We start from the raw sequence: 18388 nt of genomic DNA, 5'->3' as shown, positions 1-18388 counted from the left end.
TAAAGTTCAGGAAGCATAGAGTATTGGTATGCCTTCCTGAAGACATGCTGTGCCAAGACCATACTTTGAAGCATACACGAAAGAGTTACTGGTTTGTGAACATTATAATATCTCAGTGTGGGTGAACTGATAATTTTCTGTTTCAGAATATCAAATGTTTCTACATGTAATTTCAGCCAAGACCAGCTTACATGTTTGCATGTCAACTCACGTTAAGGTGCAGAAAGCACTCATGTCTGTGATGAACTTTCCTAAATAGTTGACCATACCAAGAAAACATTGTAAAGATGTGACATTTTCTAGAACTGGCATCTCAAGAATAGCTGCTTGCTTAGATGGATCTGGTTGTAAGTCAGAACTGGTAAACAAATGACCCACATAAGTAACTTTTTTCAGCTTGAATTTATATTTCTGAGGATTCAGTTTAAGAATGACTTCACTTGCACAGTCTAGAACTTTCCTGAGGTTTCTATCATGTTCGTCTTCACTATTGCCCCTACAATAATATCGTCTACTATGATAGCACATGGATAACAAGAAAGCATTTGCTCCATTGCACATTGAAATTCTCCACTGGCAGAATTTATCCCAAATGGCATTCTCAGAAATCTGTATCTACCAAATGGTGTACTGAAAGTTGTTAACAATGAAGATTTGTTATCCAGCGAAATTTGCCAAAAAGAATTTTTTGCATGCATAACTGAAAGAATAGTGGCATTTAGCATTAGAGCTGCTGCTTCTTCTACTGTATGCATTGGATGATGACGACATTTAAGTGATTTGGTTAAGTCTCTCAGATAAATACATATTCGAATATCATCTGAACTTTTCTTATGAGCTACAACCATGGAGGATACCCATTCAATTGGTTCTTCTACTGGTATTAGAACACCTAAATTCACCATTTTGTCAAGTTCTGCTTTTACTTTACTCTGCATTGCTACTGGAACCTTCTTAGATGGTCTGACACCTGAGCTTACTTCATGGTTTAACTTCATGAAATATGTGACTGGTAGTTTTGCCAAGCTCAACTTTGAAAATATCAGCATATTCACTATAAATATTTTGTGTAAAACTATCATTGTTGTTGAGACTTTGATGGTGGACCTCTTTATTAAATGAAATCAGTCCCATTCTCAAACTGTCTTTGAGGCCTAACAGTCACTGCATGTGTTTTATGTCTATGTAAAACTGCAAGTCATAGCTGTTTCCAGCAGAATGGCATTAAAGAATTATTGTGTCATCAGTTTGAATCTCTTCACCACCATAAGCAACTAGCTTTGCACATTTTGTTGAATCAAGTATCTCACCAGCTTGTACTTAAAAAAACATTTGTGCCGATATAACATTGCACCTTATATCTAGTGTCTAATTAAAACTCTACAGGTTTCCCATTAATTTGTACAGTACAAAATGTTTCACTCTTTGCTGATAACTGATAGTCTACTGCATTAACTGTTTCATCAATCACATAGACACCATCAACATAAAAAGTTTGTTTGCAGCTTTCTATCTGATCTTGCTTCTTCAGATTTCTCTTTTAATAAAAGAATGTGACACCTTACTCTTAAAAAGCCTTTTGAAATGATTCCACTTTTAACATTTGTGACATTGGTAACCAAAAGCTATGCACTTCTTTCATTTAAGTTCATGACTGCCTCCACAATTACAACAGTTAACAATGAAGTTGCATGCAATGGCGCCATTCAGTTTATAATTAAGGTTAGAAGCTGCCGAACCCTTTAGTTTATATTTCTTTTTCCTCTTAGCTTTGTGTTGCACACTGTCAACATTAATACTGATAGATACTGTATGCATGCTCCTCTCATTTGAAGCATATTCATGTGCTTTTCTGTAAGCTCATTTATCTGACATATCTCTATTGCTTTTCTTAATGTTAAATCACTATCCCTGAGCAAAATCTTTCTCACTGCATCATTATTAACACCACACACACAAGCCTGTCTTTTATGAACTCATCTTGTAAATCATCAGATATGCACATTCATCTTTATTTCCTCATGTCAGTAATATACGCTGCTATAATTTCACCAGGATCTTGATTTCTTGTGCAAATTTGATTTTTTCCTTTCTAATATTTCTTTGAGGGTTACACATTTTTCTTAACTTACTTTTCAAGCACTCAGGGTCTTCCCATGTTTCAGCCTGTGTCACAATATGGCAGGTGCATACACAAATAAACATTCCCTCTCAAAGACTTCTGAAACAGCTAAATTAAGAAGTATAAATGCTCTTGCATGTGCTTCCTTATCAGAAAATGCAGGGTGTGTGAAAATATCATATTCTTGCTCAAGCACTCTTCAGTTCTCAGAGATATTGTTATCAAACACCAGCAGTTCAAGTCTGGGAAATCCCTCTGCCATTATAAAAAAAAATGTTTAAATATAAGCATAGACCAGGTACTTGCAATTATGCCCAAAAATACAACAATCTCTCTGAAATGGCTTTACTTTGACTCTGCAAACACTGCGAATACTGCAAACATTCTGGAAACTTTGGATACTTCGAATAGCTTTAGTTAAAGTGAAAAAGTAACACATTGTGAAGAAAGTCAGTCATTTTAACTTTTTTGTACATTTCAAACTTCAGAAATTATTTCAAATACTTTTATCAATATATGACTATTTAATTTTGTCTCTATAGTTATTTTGAACATTTTGAAGGCTTCGCCACTAATTCAACAACTGAAAAATAATTTAAATAAGTTCAAGTACATTTGAATAACTGCCGATATGTTCGCAAGTTCACTGAAGACACGCCTGTATATTTCTCCACTTCTAACTTTGTGCTTCATGGTTTGTAAGCTGCTTTAATGTCGGATCCCATTCTGACACTATGTCACTTGTCTTGTGTGTTCATAAGAGACGATAAAGCATTGTAATGAGTTCAAGATATTTATTGTACATAAACACATCAGGAACTGTAACTAGAACAAGTACTTAAGCTAACTGGCTCACTCATTACTTCAAACACATTCTATGTGCATCTCCATTCATGTTTGCATTCACTCTGCTGACTGTACAAAATGGCACTGATCTTGCACGTGCTCAGTAATTTATATGCACTTGCTGTCTAGCTACAGTAGCTGACTAGGTACAATACACTCAATGATCTACAGAAGCTTGAAATACAAAAAGGAGATGTAGGCAAAATGATGAAAACTAGTAACCACAATAAAATCTTGCCTAGGACACCACGATGGAAACCCGCAGTCCAAGTAACACAGTTTATTGGTAGAATTAACACAAAATAACGCTGAACAATCCACAATACGTTTTCGATCAACAATCTTCTTCAGCAAAAACTGAAACTCTGAATAGTCTGAATAGTGCTTCACTCCTGATTAAATACCCTGCCCTGTTGTCTGTCCAATTACAAAAATTGCTAATTAGTTTAAAAACATCAAGTAATTTAAAGTACCAGTGTGAAAAAAAAATTGTGTTTTAACTTAACACACTGTGTTTTAGTCAAATAGTTTTAAAATAAATAAATAATTGTTTACATAGTTAGAATATGAAATGACTTAAACATATTCTCATTAAAAAACATGTATAGTGTTGTAAAATTTCACATTAAAACCACTTTGTTGTTTAAAAACCTTTTTAAACTGATTTCTTACAAGTTATATATGTTAAATGTGATGAATGGTGACATGTGCTACTGAACTAGTGACCAGTTTGTTTTCCAACAATTGTTTTATGTTTTGCCCTACCTTATTAACAAACTTGGGTTTACTTCCCATTTTTTCAAAAACTTCATCGTTGGTTCTAAAAGTTCAGTAGCACATGGTACTAAAAATGTGGTATGTGTCATTATTGCCCCTATATTAATCAACAAGAGAACATTGTGTTAAAGAACAATGTCAAAAGTAAAGTCTATTTTAAGAGAGGGAATTGTAACACAAAGGGTGTGGTTTATTTAGCTTTGTGTAACACCTGTAATCATTTCTATGTGGGCAAAACTGAACGTAAATTAAAATGCAGAATATATGAACATCTGAATGACATAAAAAAATTAAAAAGTACAAATGCCCTATATAAACATAGCATTGTGTGTATTAATTTTGACAAATTTCTTTTTGGTATTTTAGAAGTTGTAAAGATTGACCCCAGAGGGGGTGATTGGAAAAATATTTTGAAAAAGAAAGAAAGTTATTGGCAATATAGATTGGCATCGATGTTCCCACCTGGTATTAATGATAATGTTTCCCTAGCACCAATCTTAACAGAGAGAGCTAACAATATATAAAATATTAACATTAACATATACAATCATAATGAATCAACATATAACATAAATACATATTATAAAATACAAACAACAATTCATTCATTTTACCTACATTCAATATTCAATAAATAAATAAATAAATAAAAATGTATTATAATAAATATTTTACGAAACAATATATATAGTTTTTATAACATACACAATATTTAATATTTTCCTAGACCACAACAAATTTTATTATAATCGCACATTTCATATTTATATAATTCATTGGTTATGCTTGTAGAAGATTTTATAGTGTAATTCATTGATTCATTTGTTTATTTATTTTACAAAAACTGTTTTTAAATTTATATTTATTAAGATATATTTATTTTGGCATCAGCTTTTTGAAACAACATAACATGAAATAATCAATTCATATTATATTCATTGTAAAAATATTTAAACACGTATTTATCTAAGGGTATTTTACAATGTTTTTATGTTCCATTTAAACAGAATACAGTGTTTAAAAGTAAATACACAATTTATTTCATATTTTAAAGTTTTCAGTTTTCAGACTATATACAGAACAGAAGTATTTCAGTTTATGTTATTCACAGGAACCAGATCCATATACCTTTAATTTATAATCAAGGAATGAATAGATGACATCATTCATCAGTTTAGTTTTAATTGTACTGGTACTAATTGTATTTGTTATAAAAAGGGTTGTTTTGTCTTTGTTCATAGTTTCTGAAGAAGTCTCAGTCAGAGATGAAAGCGCTAAAACTTGTTTCATTTTGTGTTTCTTCGTGAATAAAGTGGAGTTTTTCTATATTATTTACAAGAGTTCCAAAAATATCAATCCATTCATTCACTATCAGTACCAGCACACCTTTATCTGACAGTGTTTTTTATTGGTTTCTTCCTTATTTAATTAGCTCCCTCACTATGATGTCTGCAAATCATCATCCTTTTTGTACTTGTCTGCTGCTTAGCTACTGTCATGGCAACTGCACAGCCATGTTGGACCCCACTGCATTACCTCACACTTCCTGTTTACCATTTATTGTTGTGTCTTAGTCATTTCAGAAAATACCTCAGGCCAGTCTGGAAGCACTTCAGTTTGCTGAACCACCTCATACCAGTGCAATTCACTGATCTCTGCTTGAGTATTGGGATTGTCAATAAACACAACTTGACATCTTTTATTCTCTTGGTGTTCACTATTTGCCATGTTGTCATTCTCTTTCTTTTACTCTCAGTAATCCCAGTTACTGTGAAGCCAGTCTTTACCACTCTATCAACAGTCAGGATTTCTCCACCTTCAATGGAATGTGCCACAGTAGTCTCATCTGTGGAAAAAGCTTATTTCTTGTCTAGCAGTTGCATACAACTATTACATGCTTATTTGCATATTTACAGATTTATAAATCTGTATATTTCATGCATTTCAATAATGAATATATATATACCTTAGTAGCAATGCAGCTTCATCCCGCCTCTTTTTGTCACAACCAAACTTTTATCTCTTTTATTACACCACTCCATCTCAGTGGTTATTTTATAGCATGCCATACCTTTGCAGTCTTTTCCCCAAATACCTTTCATCTCTCATATTACACACAAACAAATAGACAGACAAATAAAAACACCATAAACAATTACTTCTTGTGTACAAAAGGAAACAATGAATCACTTCTAGTGTGCAAAAGGAAATAATGAATCACTTCTACTGTACAAAAGGAAACTGTAGCAATGTTGATTTTTAGTGTAAAGAATTGATCACTCAGTTAAATATCAACAAATATAAAACAATGACCTCAACTCTTATCCACTTTCAACTCAAGGAAAAGTAGGGTAATGTAAATCTGAAGTGTCCTTTTCATGTTGCTAAGTAATGCGCAAACACTCATGCTCTTCAATTATATATATTTCACTAATTTAGTCAAAGAAATATTTTACCAAACATGGAAATAACATATGCCACTGAAAGAAAAAATTGATTGACTTGATAACAGTGTTATTATTACTTTCTTGTTTTCTCACACTTTGACTTACTCGGCAGCTGTTTCCTCCATCCTTTCAACACACTCTAACTGGACAAGACTGAAGTATAAAACTGTGGAGAAAGTTTGAATTAAGACAAGGATAGTTCACCAAATGCCGTGGGGTTCAAGATACTTGAGGTACATTTTAGAGTTTTTTCAAACCTCTGTTCCTACAATGGTCTGAACATAAGTTATAAATAAGGAAAGAAATCAATTCTTACTTTTGTAAAGACAAAATAAGTTGTATCCAAAGTTTAATGCTCTAAGTTAACAAAATAGTAGCTTTCAATAAACTGAGAATTCAAGTATATGAAGGGATATATAAAATCTTATCTGGGAATAGTGCCTGCCTCTTTACCCTTCCAGAAAGGACAGATACCTTCTGTATACCCCTCTGGTGTTAGATTGGGATAAAAGTAAAAGAACTAATAACCAAAGGCATGTATTTCAAGTTGTTCTTGTCATACATATAGGCAACATGCCTCCTCATGCCTATAATCATAAGGCATCCACTTTCTCTGCACCCTTCTGATGTTAGTTGGAGATGAAAGTGAAATAAAATAATGGACACAATAATATATTTCAACATGCTGCTGTCAGATGTACATAAACATTATGCCTCCTTAACCTTACCCTGTATATACTGCTGATGCTGGATTGTAAGGAAAAAGAAAAAATAATGATCACAGTAATATATTACATTATGGTGCACTCCTAGATAAGCTATAGTGACTTTCTATACATGTCTTTGTAGTCTGACTGTGAAGAAAGTTAAAGTAATAAAGACTGCACTGTTACCAGCCCTCACATAAGCTGTAATTGCTATCTGTACTCTGATCAGGCCTGGTTTTAGACTAGGTAGGATTCAGCGTAGATATTGATGAAGGGCTGCCTTGTTAAGTCTGTAATCCTCTTTTACAACTGAGAATCTGGTTGAGAAAATCAGAGCACTTGGATAAAGTTCACACAGAGAAAGGAACTAGATGTAGACTCCACATAGGAGGAATCACTGCCAATAACAACCAGAAAAATATATGCCACAAGATGCCAGTGATACTCATTATACCCTTGAGGCAATGATTTGTTGTTGCTGCACTTATCCTGCCCAGACCACCACAGACAGCCATTTATTGTGTGCAGTGCTGGTGTCTAACCATGATGGAAAGTGAATGAAAGTATAGTCAGCTTGTTATTTTAGATATAGTGCAATGCCCAATGCAAAGTTATTTTCAGGCTCCTTACTGAAATGTCAGCACTTGAAACACTGAGTGCTAAAATGTGGAAAAAATACTGAAACTTCAGGAGAATGGTGAATGCCAAACATCCCTTTTCTACTTTAAATTTCTTTGTACAGGAGGCAAGTCCCCTGCACCCAGGCTATGAGAGAGGCAAGCCTCCCCCACACCCCACATTTATATATACTAACTCTGAAACTGCCATACTTGGTAGACAAGGCAATTTTCCAGGAAATGACCATCTCATACTTAGTATGTGTAAATCCATTTCTTTGGCCACTCAGTCTCCATGTTGCAGGACTCAGTTTAGCAGGTTCTGATATTTCAAATAGTTGCTATATTTTCATCTATAATCAGTCCCCATATCCATCAATTACTGCCACTTTACTAATTGTGAATACCTCAGATGCCTGATTATGTTAAAAATACCCACATTAAAGTATTTTCAGATGGGCTCACACAAATGCACACTAATTCTAAAAAGCCAGAAAAATAAAAATTAATGTTTAACATGAAAAAATGACAGCAGATTGAAGCTCATTCATCCACAAACAGCTTCTGTTCATAGTCAGTTACAAAGCATGTAGTTCAGGAGACCATTATCGGACTTAGCCCAATTTCACAGTTGTCCCAGAGCTCTGTCTGGTCAAATGACTTGCCCAGAGTCACTCAGTAGGCAAAAGTAGGCACAGGGAATCATTTACATTAACTGTGCTGTAGCCAACAATCATAGTCACTTTGCCATCTGTCAAAACCTTAGATGTAATAATTTGTCAGAGCAATTTATTTCATCATTCCTACATACCCAGGCAAACAGACAAATACAAACATACCTACATACAATTTTAAATGCAGAAATAAAAAATACATGCTGTTATCGTATCCTACAGGCTGGTAGTCAGCAGCACCAGACAACTAAAGAGGAGGAGGGATCAAAGAACAGACATTATTTAATAATAATAATAATAATAATAATAATAATAATAATAATAGAAGCTTATTTAATAAAAACATACGATCCCTATGCTCACACACATGAGTCTGTCCACTTTTTTCCCTTTCATTAAGTCTGCCTCAGGTACCTGAGCCAATAGTAAATGGCACTTTGCTGCTTCATCATGCAGCCGCGCGATCTCAGTCAGCCATTCTCTAAACGGCAGAAAGACTTGTAATAAGGCATAATTCACTTTATTCTCCATTTAGATAAAATCATGTTATGTTGTTATAGAAAATAGTCCATCAGGGTAAATGCATTTCTTCTTTTTAATAGAAATGAGAACTTTGCATATGTACAGTAGCATGCATGGAGGTGTTAAGATGGGATAGTGAACCATTTTTTAAGTAAAATAAAGAAAATATGAGCTCATTCTCAACTGTGCATATCCTTTCAAACCTAATAAACTGTAATTTATTAACATTTGTACCTTGCTTAGTGTATAAACTTTGAGCATGTAGACAAGTGTTTACAGCTTCCAGTTGCATGTACGGGGATCATTGTCAGTGTTTAATGTTATAACATCCAGAATATTAGCACAGTCAGTTTTTGAAATTCTTTAGCAAAAAAAATAATCAATGAATCATTGACACAAGCAAAATTAAATCTCATGTTCGACTGGACAATATTCCTTGTGGTTTCCTAGAATAACTAAGAAAACTTGGCTAAACTCTAGCAATCATGTTGACTATAATGGTAGAATGTTGATATGTCCCTGACTTATTGTAACTAGTTAAAATGGTACCAGTTCACAAAACCGGAGGAACTGGTGGCAAATTTAACTCGAATAGTTTTAGATCTGTCAGCCGGTCCAGTGCTCTGGGTCAAATTTGGGGGGCAGTTGTAATAGATCTTATCCAAAATGACAGAAGTGATATAATTTTGCAGATAGATATAGAACATGGGTTTTCTAAGGAAAGAGCTTGCCTTTTGAATCTCGACACATTGAAGAAGTAACAGTAGCAGTGCATGAAGTAATGATAGTACACTGTGTTTTGCCCGACACTGGAAAATCATGTAACATAACTCCACATTAGGAAAGCATTAACAAATTAGTAGCATTCAATGTCAATTCATAAATAATCTGTTTGATAAACACTGGTTAAGCACCAGAATGCATCAGTTAAGGTATGGAATCACCTGTCTACCCTCACAGGCCAGGGGTTACCTGTCATGTCCTGTGACACTTCTGTTTTGGATTTTTCTTCTTAGACATAACAGTGGAAAATGGGCTATGGATTACTAAACATACTGATAACTCTAAACTGGCTAACATAATTACAACAATAAAAGATGCTGACATTCTCTAAGATGATTTACAAAAATTACACACCTGGTGTAGTAGTTATGATCTTTAATATCAATGTGACATCATAAAACTTATACAGAAGGGCATAAATTGTGACTGAAAAGTAAATAGTTAAATTGTTAAAAATGTCACCATCTTTAAAGATCTTGAAACAATGGTGGACAGCAATTTACATATTTTTGCTGCTTAGACAACGAGGTGCCAGTTCAGTTCAAGATTTATTTTGAGTTGAATTGGTAAAGTTTATGTATTATATATTTTTTCTTTTGTTGGTCCTTTCACATATAACAAACAGTTTAAACTGTGATTTGAGTACATCTGCCAGTGTTAGGAAAACATAACATGTAGCCCATCTAATTCTAGGGTATATGGTATTTTTCTTCCAGGAGATCATTGTACCAATTTATACCTCTCTGATATGACCCATTATTGAATATAGCAGCTTTCAAACAAGCCCCTTGGAAAAACTTGAAAAAAATAACAGCTATTCCTCACTAGAAAAATCATAAGATGAGAAATCTTTAATGAATGGCTTTAGTAACTATTATTATGTTATTTTCAGTAGGTTACTCCAAGGTGACCTCTACTAGATCAATCATGCAATATCTGATCAACTTATATATTAGAAAAAAATGACAGATGCTTTACACAATGCCTTACAAAATTTTAGAATATTCGTTTTTACTATCAGGAAAAGTCAGTCATTAGCTTTTTTAAAAATACAGACATATGCATGTGTGTATGAAGCAAACTCTGTAATGGTTAGGAACTATTCCAAAGTAAACTATACCCTACTAAGCGATAGTTTATCAGAATTCAAAGCACCTCCCAATACCAAGTTCACAACAGCCTATGCAGAATTGTTCAAAGAGACCCTGTACAACCGTGTAAATGGCTGTATAGAGGCTGTAGTACCTAGTAGAAGTAAGCCCAAAACAACTCTAAAATCAAACCACACTGCTGGAATCCTAACCTTAATAGGGTATATAACAAAAGTAAAAATGTCATGGTTAAAATCAGGAATAACAACTTCTATAACAATAATAATTCTCTTATTAAACTAAATAGGAAACTAAGAGGACTAAGAGGACTAATTAAGTCCAAGAAGGTCAATTACAAGATCAAGATAGCCCCACAGAATAAAGACAACCACAAAGCCTTCTACAGCTATGTCCAAAGCCTCAAAAGCAGCACACATCAGTGGGCAAAACTGGTAGTCTGTGGTGCCACCTTCACTGAGCAGAGACATAGCAAATTTGGTGGCTGACAAGTTCAGCACATATTTCAGCCTCCACTCCTTCCCTGTGTCCCTCCATGAAATACCTACTAGGATACCCCCCCCCCAACTATTAACAGGAAGCAGGTCCTGACAGCACTCTAAAGCCAAAAACACAGCCTCAATGGGTACCAACAATATCCTGGGATGTCTCTGAAACAGCATGACCTATTAGGACCACTTGAATCACTTTTCATCTATAGCCTCAAAAAAGGCTTTGTATCATGAGAATGGAGGACTGCAACAACTATCCCACTTCACAAGGGTGGACCATGAAATGTCCCCAGAATCTACAGACCTATTAGTCTGACTAGTCTAATGTGTAAAGCCGCTTATCAACAAAGACTTAGGAAACCTTCAGACACTGAAATCAACCCAGTGTGGGTTTGTCAAGGGAAGATCATACCTACTACATCTGGAGGACTTCTTTCAGAAGGTTACCACGTTAATGGATGATGGGGAAATGGCGTATACCACCTACTTAGACATTTTTAAGGAATATGATACAATACCCCAATCAGGTGTAGTTGACAAGCTTACTAAACTGGGCTCAGATGGCTCAGAATGTTAAGGCTGCAAGCTGTAATTCAAGCTTGCTGTGTAAGCCTGCATTTGATTTTCCTCAACTTCTGTTGGTAGACTGTGAGACTCTAATCAAGTTATTTAATTAGGTCATGCTACTACTGGGTCTCCCCTAAAAAGGGGCATGTGTTCAGTGGGCTTACATAGTTATCAAATAAATAAACTTACTACTTAAATACTAATAAACATTTCAAGCAAATTGATCCTATTAAAACAGCTACAGCTTTCTTAACTGTACTGAGTAGCTGTCCCCTTTAATCAATAATAAATCTAGTTCAGGTAACAAGTAAAAAATGTTAATTAAAACGCAGCCTTTTCTAGACAAACTGCACATTGTAAGACTAAATATTTTGTAGCGATAGCAGTGAGATGTGGGGGCTGTGCTCAGTCAACAATGGACTGCTTATTTATTTATTTATTTATTTATTATTTATTTATTTGAAGTTTGTTTGCCAGGATAATCCATTGGGCTCTGAGCCCATTTTCAATGGAGTCCTGGGGAGAAAAGCTCCATAGATACAATGTCAACATACACAACTAAGAATAAAGTAAAATATAGTAGAATAAACATAACATAAACAGTTTGTTAAAGTATCAGAGTAGCACATATAAGCACAGGATAATGTTAATGCAACAGGAAAAAACAACCGAAGAGCATATGTAAGAATAAGCATAAGTTTACAATTTTTAGTTTCTATATTCACTAGCAAATGGAAAGAGAAATTATAGGTAAGATTTTGGTTAGTAGGTGTGCACAGAGAATATTTACATAAGTGGTTAACTACAGTATGAATGTTCCCTAGGAAGGGAAGAGTTGTGGATTTAGGGGTGAGTAGTAGCTGGTGGGATTATGCAGGATGGGTGCAGGAGCATTCCCAGAGAGAAGATAGATGTGAATGGAGGAGAGATTTAAAGACTGGAAGGCTGCTGGTAGTACGGATATGTGATGGGAGGGAGTTCCAGAGGCGGGCCAGGGAAAAGGAAAGTAGGAGTTTGCCTGCAGGACGGGCAGGTTTGTGGAGTTCAACTAGGTTCTGAGTGCTGGTTCTAAGGGGTCTGTTAGGATGGTGCATGGTGAAGGCTGAGGAGAGTGAGGGCTTGAAAATGAGCTTATGAGCATGAGTTAGTTGAGTGTAACTAAGGAAATTAGGGAGTTCTAGCCAATTTAGTTTATGGAGGGCAGTACAGTGATGGGAGGAGGATCTGTGGCCAGAGGCGAATTTGGCAATTTTGCTGTAGCAGGAAGAGAGTTTTGTTTTAATAGAGGATTTAAGGTTGGTTAGGAATGGGACACCATAAAGGAGAGAGGGGATGAGGTATGTGGTAGATATGAGGAATCTAGTAGATGGGGAGTGGAAGCGGATATGCCGGTAGAACATGCCTAGTTTCTGATGTGTTTTTTTAATGTTTGTATGTATATGGGAATCAAATGTAAGCTGATTATCAATGAGAGCTCCTAGCAGTTTAGCACTGGAAACAATTTCTAGGGATGTGTTATTTTGACTGGTTATGAGGAAAGAGTTTATGTCGATAGTTATGCTTTTTGATGGGGTGAATAACATGAGTTTGATTTTTGATGGATTGAGAGCAAGATGATTGTCATGCATCAATTTTTCAGTGGTTGAGAAGGCATCTTGAGTTTTAAGGAAGGAAATGGAGTTTGCAGCGCAGATAATAGTTGAATCATCTGCATACTGGACTATTGTAACATTTGGGATATTGTGGTGGAAGTCATTAATGAAGATGTTGAACAATAATGGGCCTAATATGGAGCCTTGGGGTACACCATTGACAGTGTTGAGGTAAGAGGAGGTAGATTTCTTCCATTTGACAGATTGCTGCCTATTGGAAAGGTAACTAGAAAACTAGTTGATGCAAGAGGGGGAAAGATGTAGCTTAGAGAGTTTGTTGAGTAGCAGGGAATGGGAGATGGTGTCAAAGGCCTTAGAAAGGTCTAGGAGGAGAGTGGAGACAATATAGTTAAAGTCTCTAGCTTTATTTACAGTTTCGAGGAAGGAGAGAAGAGCAGTAGTAGTGCTGTGACCAGGTCTAAATCCATGTTGTGTTGGGGTTAATAGGTGATTGTTGGTGAGGTAAGGTAGTAGTTGTATGTGGATAAATTTTTTTAGTAGTTTAGAGATAGGGGATAAGATGGCAATAGGTCTAAAATTGGAGATGCTGTTGTTGTTACCTCCCTTATGGAGGGGAATAATGTAAGCTTTTTTCCAAATTTGGGGTACATAACTTTCTTGAATTGACTGATTTATAAGTATACAAATGGGGAAGACAATGGCTTCAGTAGCTATCTTTAGGAAGAAGGAAGAGATGTTATTGGGAGTGTTAGAGCAAGGTTTTAACTTAAGAAGCAGTTTTTTTATAGTACATATGTGTATGGGTTTGGGGGAGAAGAGAGGGAGGTTGGAAGTCGAGGAGCCTAGATAGGAAAGGGAAGCTGGAGTTGTAGCTGGGGGAGTAGAGTTATTAGTAACTGATGATGTTAATTTAGTTATGGAATCAATAAAGAAGCTATTAAATTGGAAGGCGAGGTCGGTATCAGAAATATTTTGATCGGGTTGTGAATTTTCCTTTTTGCCAGGGTTGAAGAGGGAGGAGATACTATTCCAGAACTATTTTGGGTTAGACTTATGATTATTTTGGAGGGTGATATAGTAGGATTTGTTGTCAGAATTGATGAGTTTTTTAACTCTGTTGCAGAGTATTTTGTATTCGTTTAGGGAGGCTAGGGTTTTGTATTTGTAGTAGTTTTTCAAGGTTTTATTACGAAGGCGCACGACAGCTAAGGTGTCTTTTGTTAACCATGGGATAGCTTTGCTCTTGATTCTTTTTGTTCTAAGGGGGGCTAAAGTGTCGAGAAGGTTTAGAAATGATGTATTAAAATAGGTGGCAGCTTCAACTAGGGGTAATGTATATAGGGGACTCCGGTTGAATTGTTTAAGTAAGTCAGAGAAGGTGTCTTGGTTGTAGTTCTTTAAGGAGCGCACAGAGATGGTGGTATGTGATAGCTGTAGAGAGGGAGAGTGACATCAAGCAAAGGTAGGAAAGTGGTCACTGAGAGGGTCAGGGAGTATAGCACTACTTGAGATAAGGTGTGGGTGTGATACTAGAATCCAGTCTAGGGTGCTACCACAGGAATGGTCCTTAGATGGTCTGGTTATGGACTGAATTAATTGGTGAAAGTTATAAAGGTTTATATTTTGGGGATTTGTTGGGCATTGGACAGAGGACCAGTTAATGTTAACCTCACCTAGGATGATAGTTTCATTAGTGATGTTGGTGGAGAGCCAAGAGAGAATATCCTCAAGAATTGGTATGTTATCACCAGGAGGGATATAAAGGGAGACTAAGCATATTGTTTTATGCTTGTTCAGATGGACTAGGGCTAGAAGTAGTTCGGCATTGGCAAACTGGGAAACTGGTTTAGTATAAGAAGTAACAGAAAAGGAAGAGGCATAGAGTAGAGCTACACCACCACCTTTTTTGTGGGATCTATCTTTCCTGTTTCCTTAGGTGATACTATTATCTGTACCATAATTTTAACAATGTGTTCCATGTTAGTTTGGAAATTAAATTTAAATACATCTTCTAGAGCATCTCAAAACATAAACTAAAGTAGCTGTTTCAGTCATGTAGAGTTTGGAGCCCTAACTGCAGCCCTGATGACATGCATTTGACTTGACTGACAGAGCAGACAAATGCTTGAGGGGGGGTGAGGGTAAGTGGCTGATGTTGGTTCACTCATTCTTGGGGCATGGTGGCAGCTAGACCGGCCTAGGCTGTAACTGATTGATATGATGAGGCAGGTATGGCATAAATAGCTGATAGGCAAGTTCTTAGGATGGCCAAGCTGTGCAGAAGCTTGTAGTTGGGTTTTATTGTGTGTGGAAACATGCACCAAGCAATCCAACATTGCAGGCACTGATGTTTTTGTGAGACAAGGACAGGCATATTCTGATTCTAGCCTCCATGGAATTGCTTTGCAAGGCAGAATGAAGGAAGGTAAACATCCCTAGGGAAGTTAAAAGGCTTGATAATCTGACTTGGGCAGACACTAAAAATATTAAATTTGTGTGCAATGGTTCTTACCCTCAAATGTATCAAGAGAAAATTTAGGCTAAAATACTGAAATTTTTTTTAAATAGGAACACTGGACTTGCATAAGTAATTTTGTTTTCTGTAATACTAGCATCTTTATTGTGTCAAATCCCAATGCTATCCCTTCATACTCCATGTTCCTTTTTGTAACTATCATAGCTGGGCTCTTCTTAAATATTTTTATTTCTGGTTTTCATAGATAGTTGCTGAGTATGCATTGCAATGGATTATTGCCAACCATGATTACAGATTTGCTGGAATATGGAATAACTGCATGACTATGCAGTATTTCTTTTCTATAATGAGAAAAGTTATGTGCTTGTTGTACTGCAGCATGCAAGTGATAACAATATTCAGTTTCCTCGATAACAATGAATGGACATTGCCTGCCGTATCACTATTAACAATGAACAGACATTGCCTTCTGTATCACTAATAACAATAAATGGACATTGCCTACTGTATCACTAATAACATTGAATGGACATTGCCTCTCATATCACTAATAATGATGAATGGACATTGCCTGCTGTATCACTAATAACAATGAATGGACATCGCCTGCTGTATCATTAATAAGAATGGACATTGCCTGTTGTATTACTAATAACAATGAATGGACATTGTCTGCCATATCATTAAAAACAATGAATGGTCATTGCCTGCCGTATCACTAATAACAATGAATGGACATTGCCTGCTGTATCACTAATAACAATGAATGGACACTGTCTGCCCTATCACTAATAACAATGAATGGGCATTGCCTGCCGTATCACTAATAACAATGAACAGACATTGCCTGCTGTATCACTAATAATAATGAATGGACATCACCTGCTGTATCACTAATAAGAATTGACATTGCCTGCTGTATCGCTAATAACAATGAATGGACATTGCCTGCCATATCACTAAAAACAATGAATGGTCATTGCCTGCTGTATCACTAATAACAATGAATGGACATTGCCTGCTGTATCACTAATAACAATGAATGGACATTGCCTGCCTTATCACTAATAATGAATGGACATTGCCTGCCGTATCACTAATAACAATGAATGGACATTGCCTGCTGTATCTCTAATAACAATAAATGGACATTGCCTGGTGTATCGCTAACATGTTAAAATGATCCTGTGAGAAGGATGCAGAGAAATGCTGATGGCTTGGTGTCCAGTGGTCCAGAAGTCCAGTCACATGGCACAAGTTAGATAACATTCAATATGATATATATGAGAACTTTAGAGTATCCAGTTAAGTATTATATTCTTTGGAGGTTAGAGAACACAGAGAATATTTCTATAGATACAACAAGATCATTTAGACTCCACATAGATAGTGACCAGCTATCAGGATTAAACATCAAACTACTGAGTTGTGATGTAAGATGATAAAGCTCAACCTTGCAGGCTACCTTTGCTTGTGCCCATACCTTGGAGTGCATGCATCCACACCCATGCCCACTGCAGCAGAGACAGTCCACTGACAAGAATGTTATTCTGTTCATGCTAAGCACGTTTATCATTATGCAGGTCAATAAAGTAATTCATACTCTGTCATTTCAGTGCATTTATTTGCATGTGATGTTATGAATCATGTACAGGACTGTGGCACACAGTCCTTCATTGTACATCTACTCATCTGCATTACTCCAGCTATCTTAGACTGCACTGCTAAAAGACTGTAGATCCCCCTCATGTATGGGTTTCTATCCACATGTGGATCACAAGCCAGATGGGAGCCTGTACCACATTACTCTGAAGCTTTTTGCACTGGCCAGCCTGGCCATAAATCCCATCTATGAATAATACTGAAAATATCTGTGGAAAAAGAAAACTGCCTCTTATAGACAGGCTAAAGTAATTACTATTACTGATTAATTTATGTATTTATTTATGTTTTTGTATTGGAATTCTTTTCCAAAGGACTTCACAGAAAATGGATCTTCCCTGCTGGACATTCATAGTTAATTATTTACTTAATTTTATTATTTATTTTACATTTGTTGACCGGGTTTGTCCGACTGAGCTGAGAAGCCCTATTTCAGCGGAGGCCCGGGGAGAAAAGCTCCACAATATTACAATAATTTTAACAGAAATACACAAAAAAAGCTTCAGTATTTTAAAGTTTATGTGTGAATAGAAACATTTTATTTATTATTACAAACCATCAAAGAGTTTTATCAGTTGTTATTTCCATAAAATGTTTGAGTCAGGAGAGAAATAAGAGATAGACAAGCAGAGTGTCTGTTTATCCAGGTTAGAGCTTCTCAGATCTTGCTGTCTGGGTATTGCCCAGATTAGGAGGCTAAAAATGAGCATCAATAAAATAAAAGTAGAGGGGTAAACAAAGGGCAGTTAGTAGCCTGTCTATGAAATAGTAAGGTGGTATAAGGCTGCTGAGTACAGAGACAGGACCAGTGAGTTTTTAGGTATTCTGTGGTGGCTGATTTAAATTGATTAAGATGTTTAAGGGACCTAATTTCTGATGACCGTTTATTCCATGATATGGTAGGATAGTAGCTAAAGAGGTTACATCCAGTTTTGGTCTTCAGTTTACATATTTGTAACAAGTCTTGGCCAGAGC

The 18388-nt window shown here is 35.9% G+C and overlaps 1 protein-coding gene across 1 annotated transcript in view; it reads left to right on the top strand.

Moving 5' to 3' along the window:
- The first annotated feature begins 6384 nt into the window (after window positions 1–6384).
- LOC122804626 (alpha-1-antitrypsin-like) overlaps window positions 6385–18388 on the top strand; it is a 161950-nt gene continuing 149946 nt past the window's right edge. Inside the window, exon 1 of the mRNA XM_044074598.1 lies at window positions 6385–6425. Within this exon, the coding sequence (XP_043930533.1) occupies window positions 6400–6425 (26 nt within the window). The 5' untranslated portion in view covers window positions 6385–6399. The remainder of the gene's footprint in view (window positions 6426–18388) is intronic.

The sequence above is a fragment of the Protopterus annectens genome, chromosome 6.part0 (assembly GCF_019279795.1).
Source record: "Protopterus annectens isolate FY-2018-M chromosome 6.part0, PAN1.0, whole genome shotgun sequence".
In the NCBI taxonomy this organism is placed as follows: Eukaryota; Metazoa; Chordata; order Ceratodontiformes; family Protopteridae; genus Protopterus; species Protopterus annectens.
The sequence above is the reverse complement of the archived record's forward strand: the minus strand, read 5'-3'. Positions and strand labels throughout refer to the sequence as shown.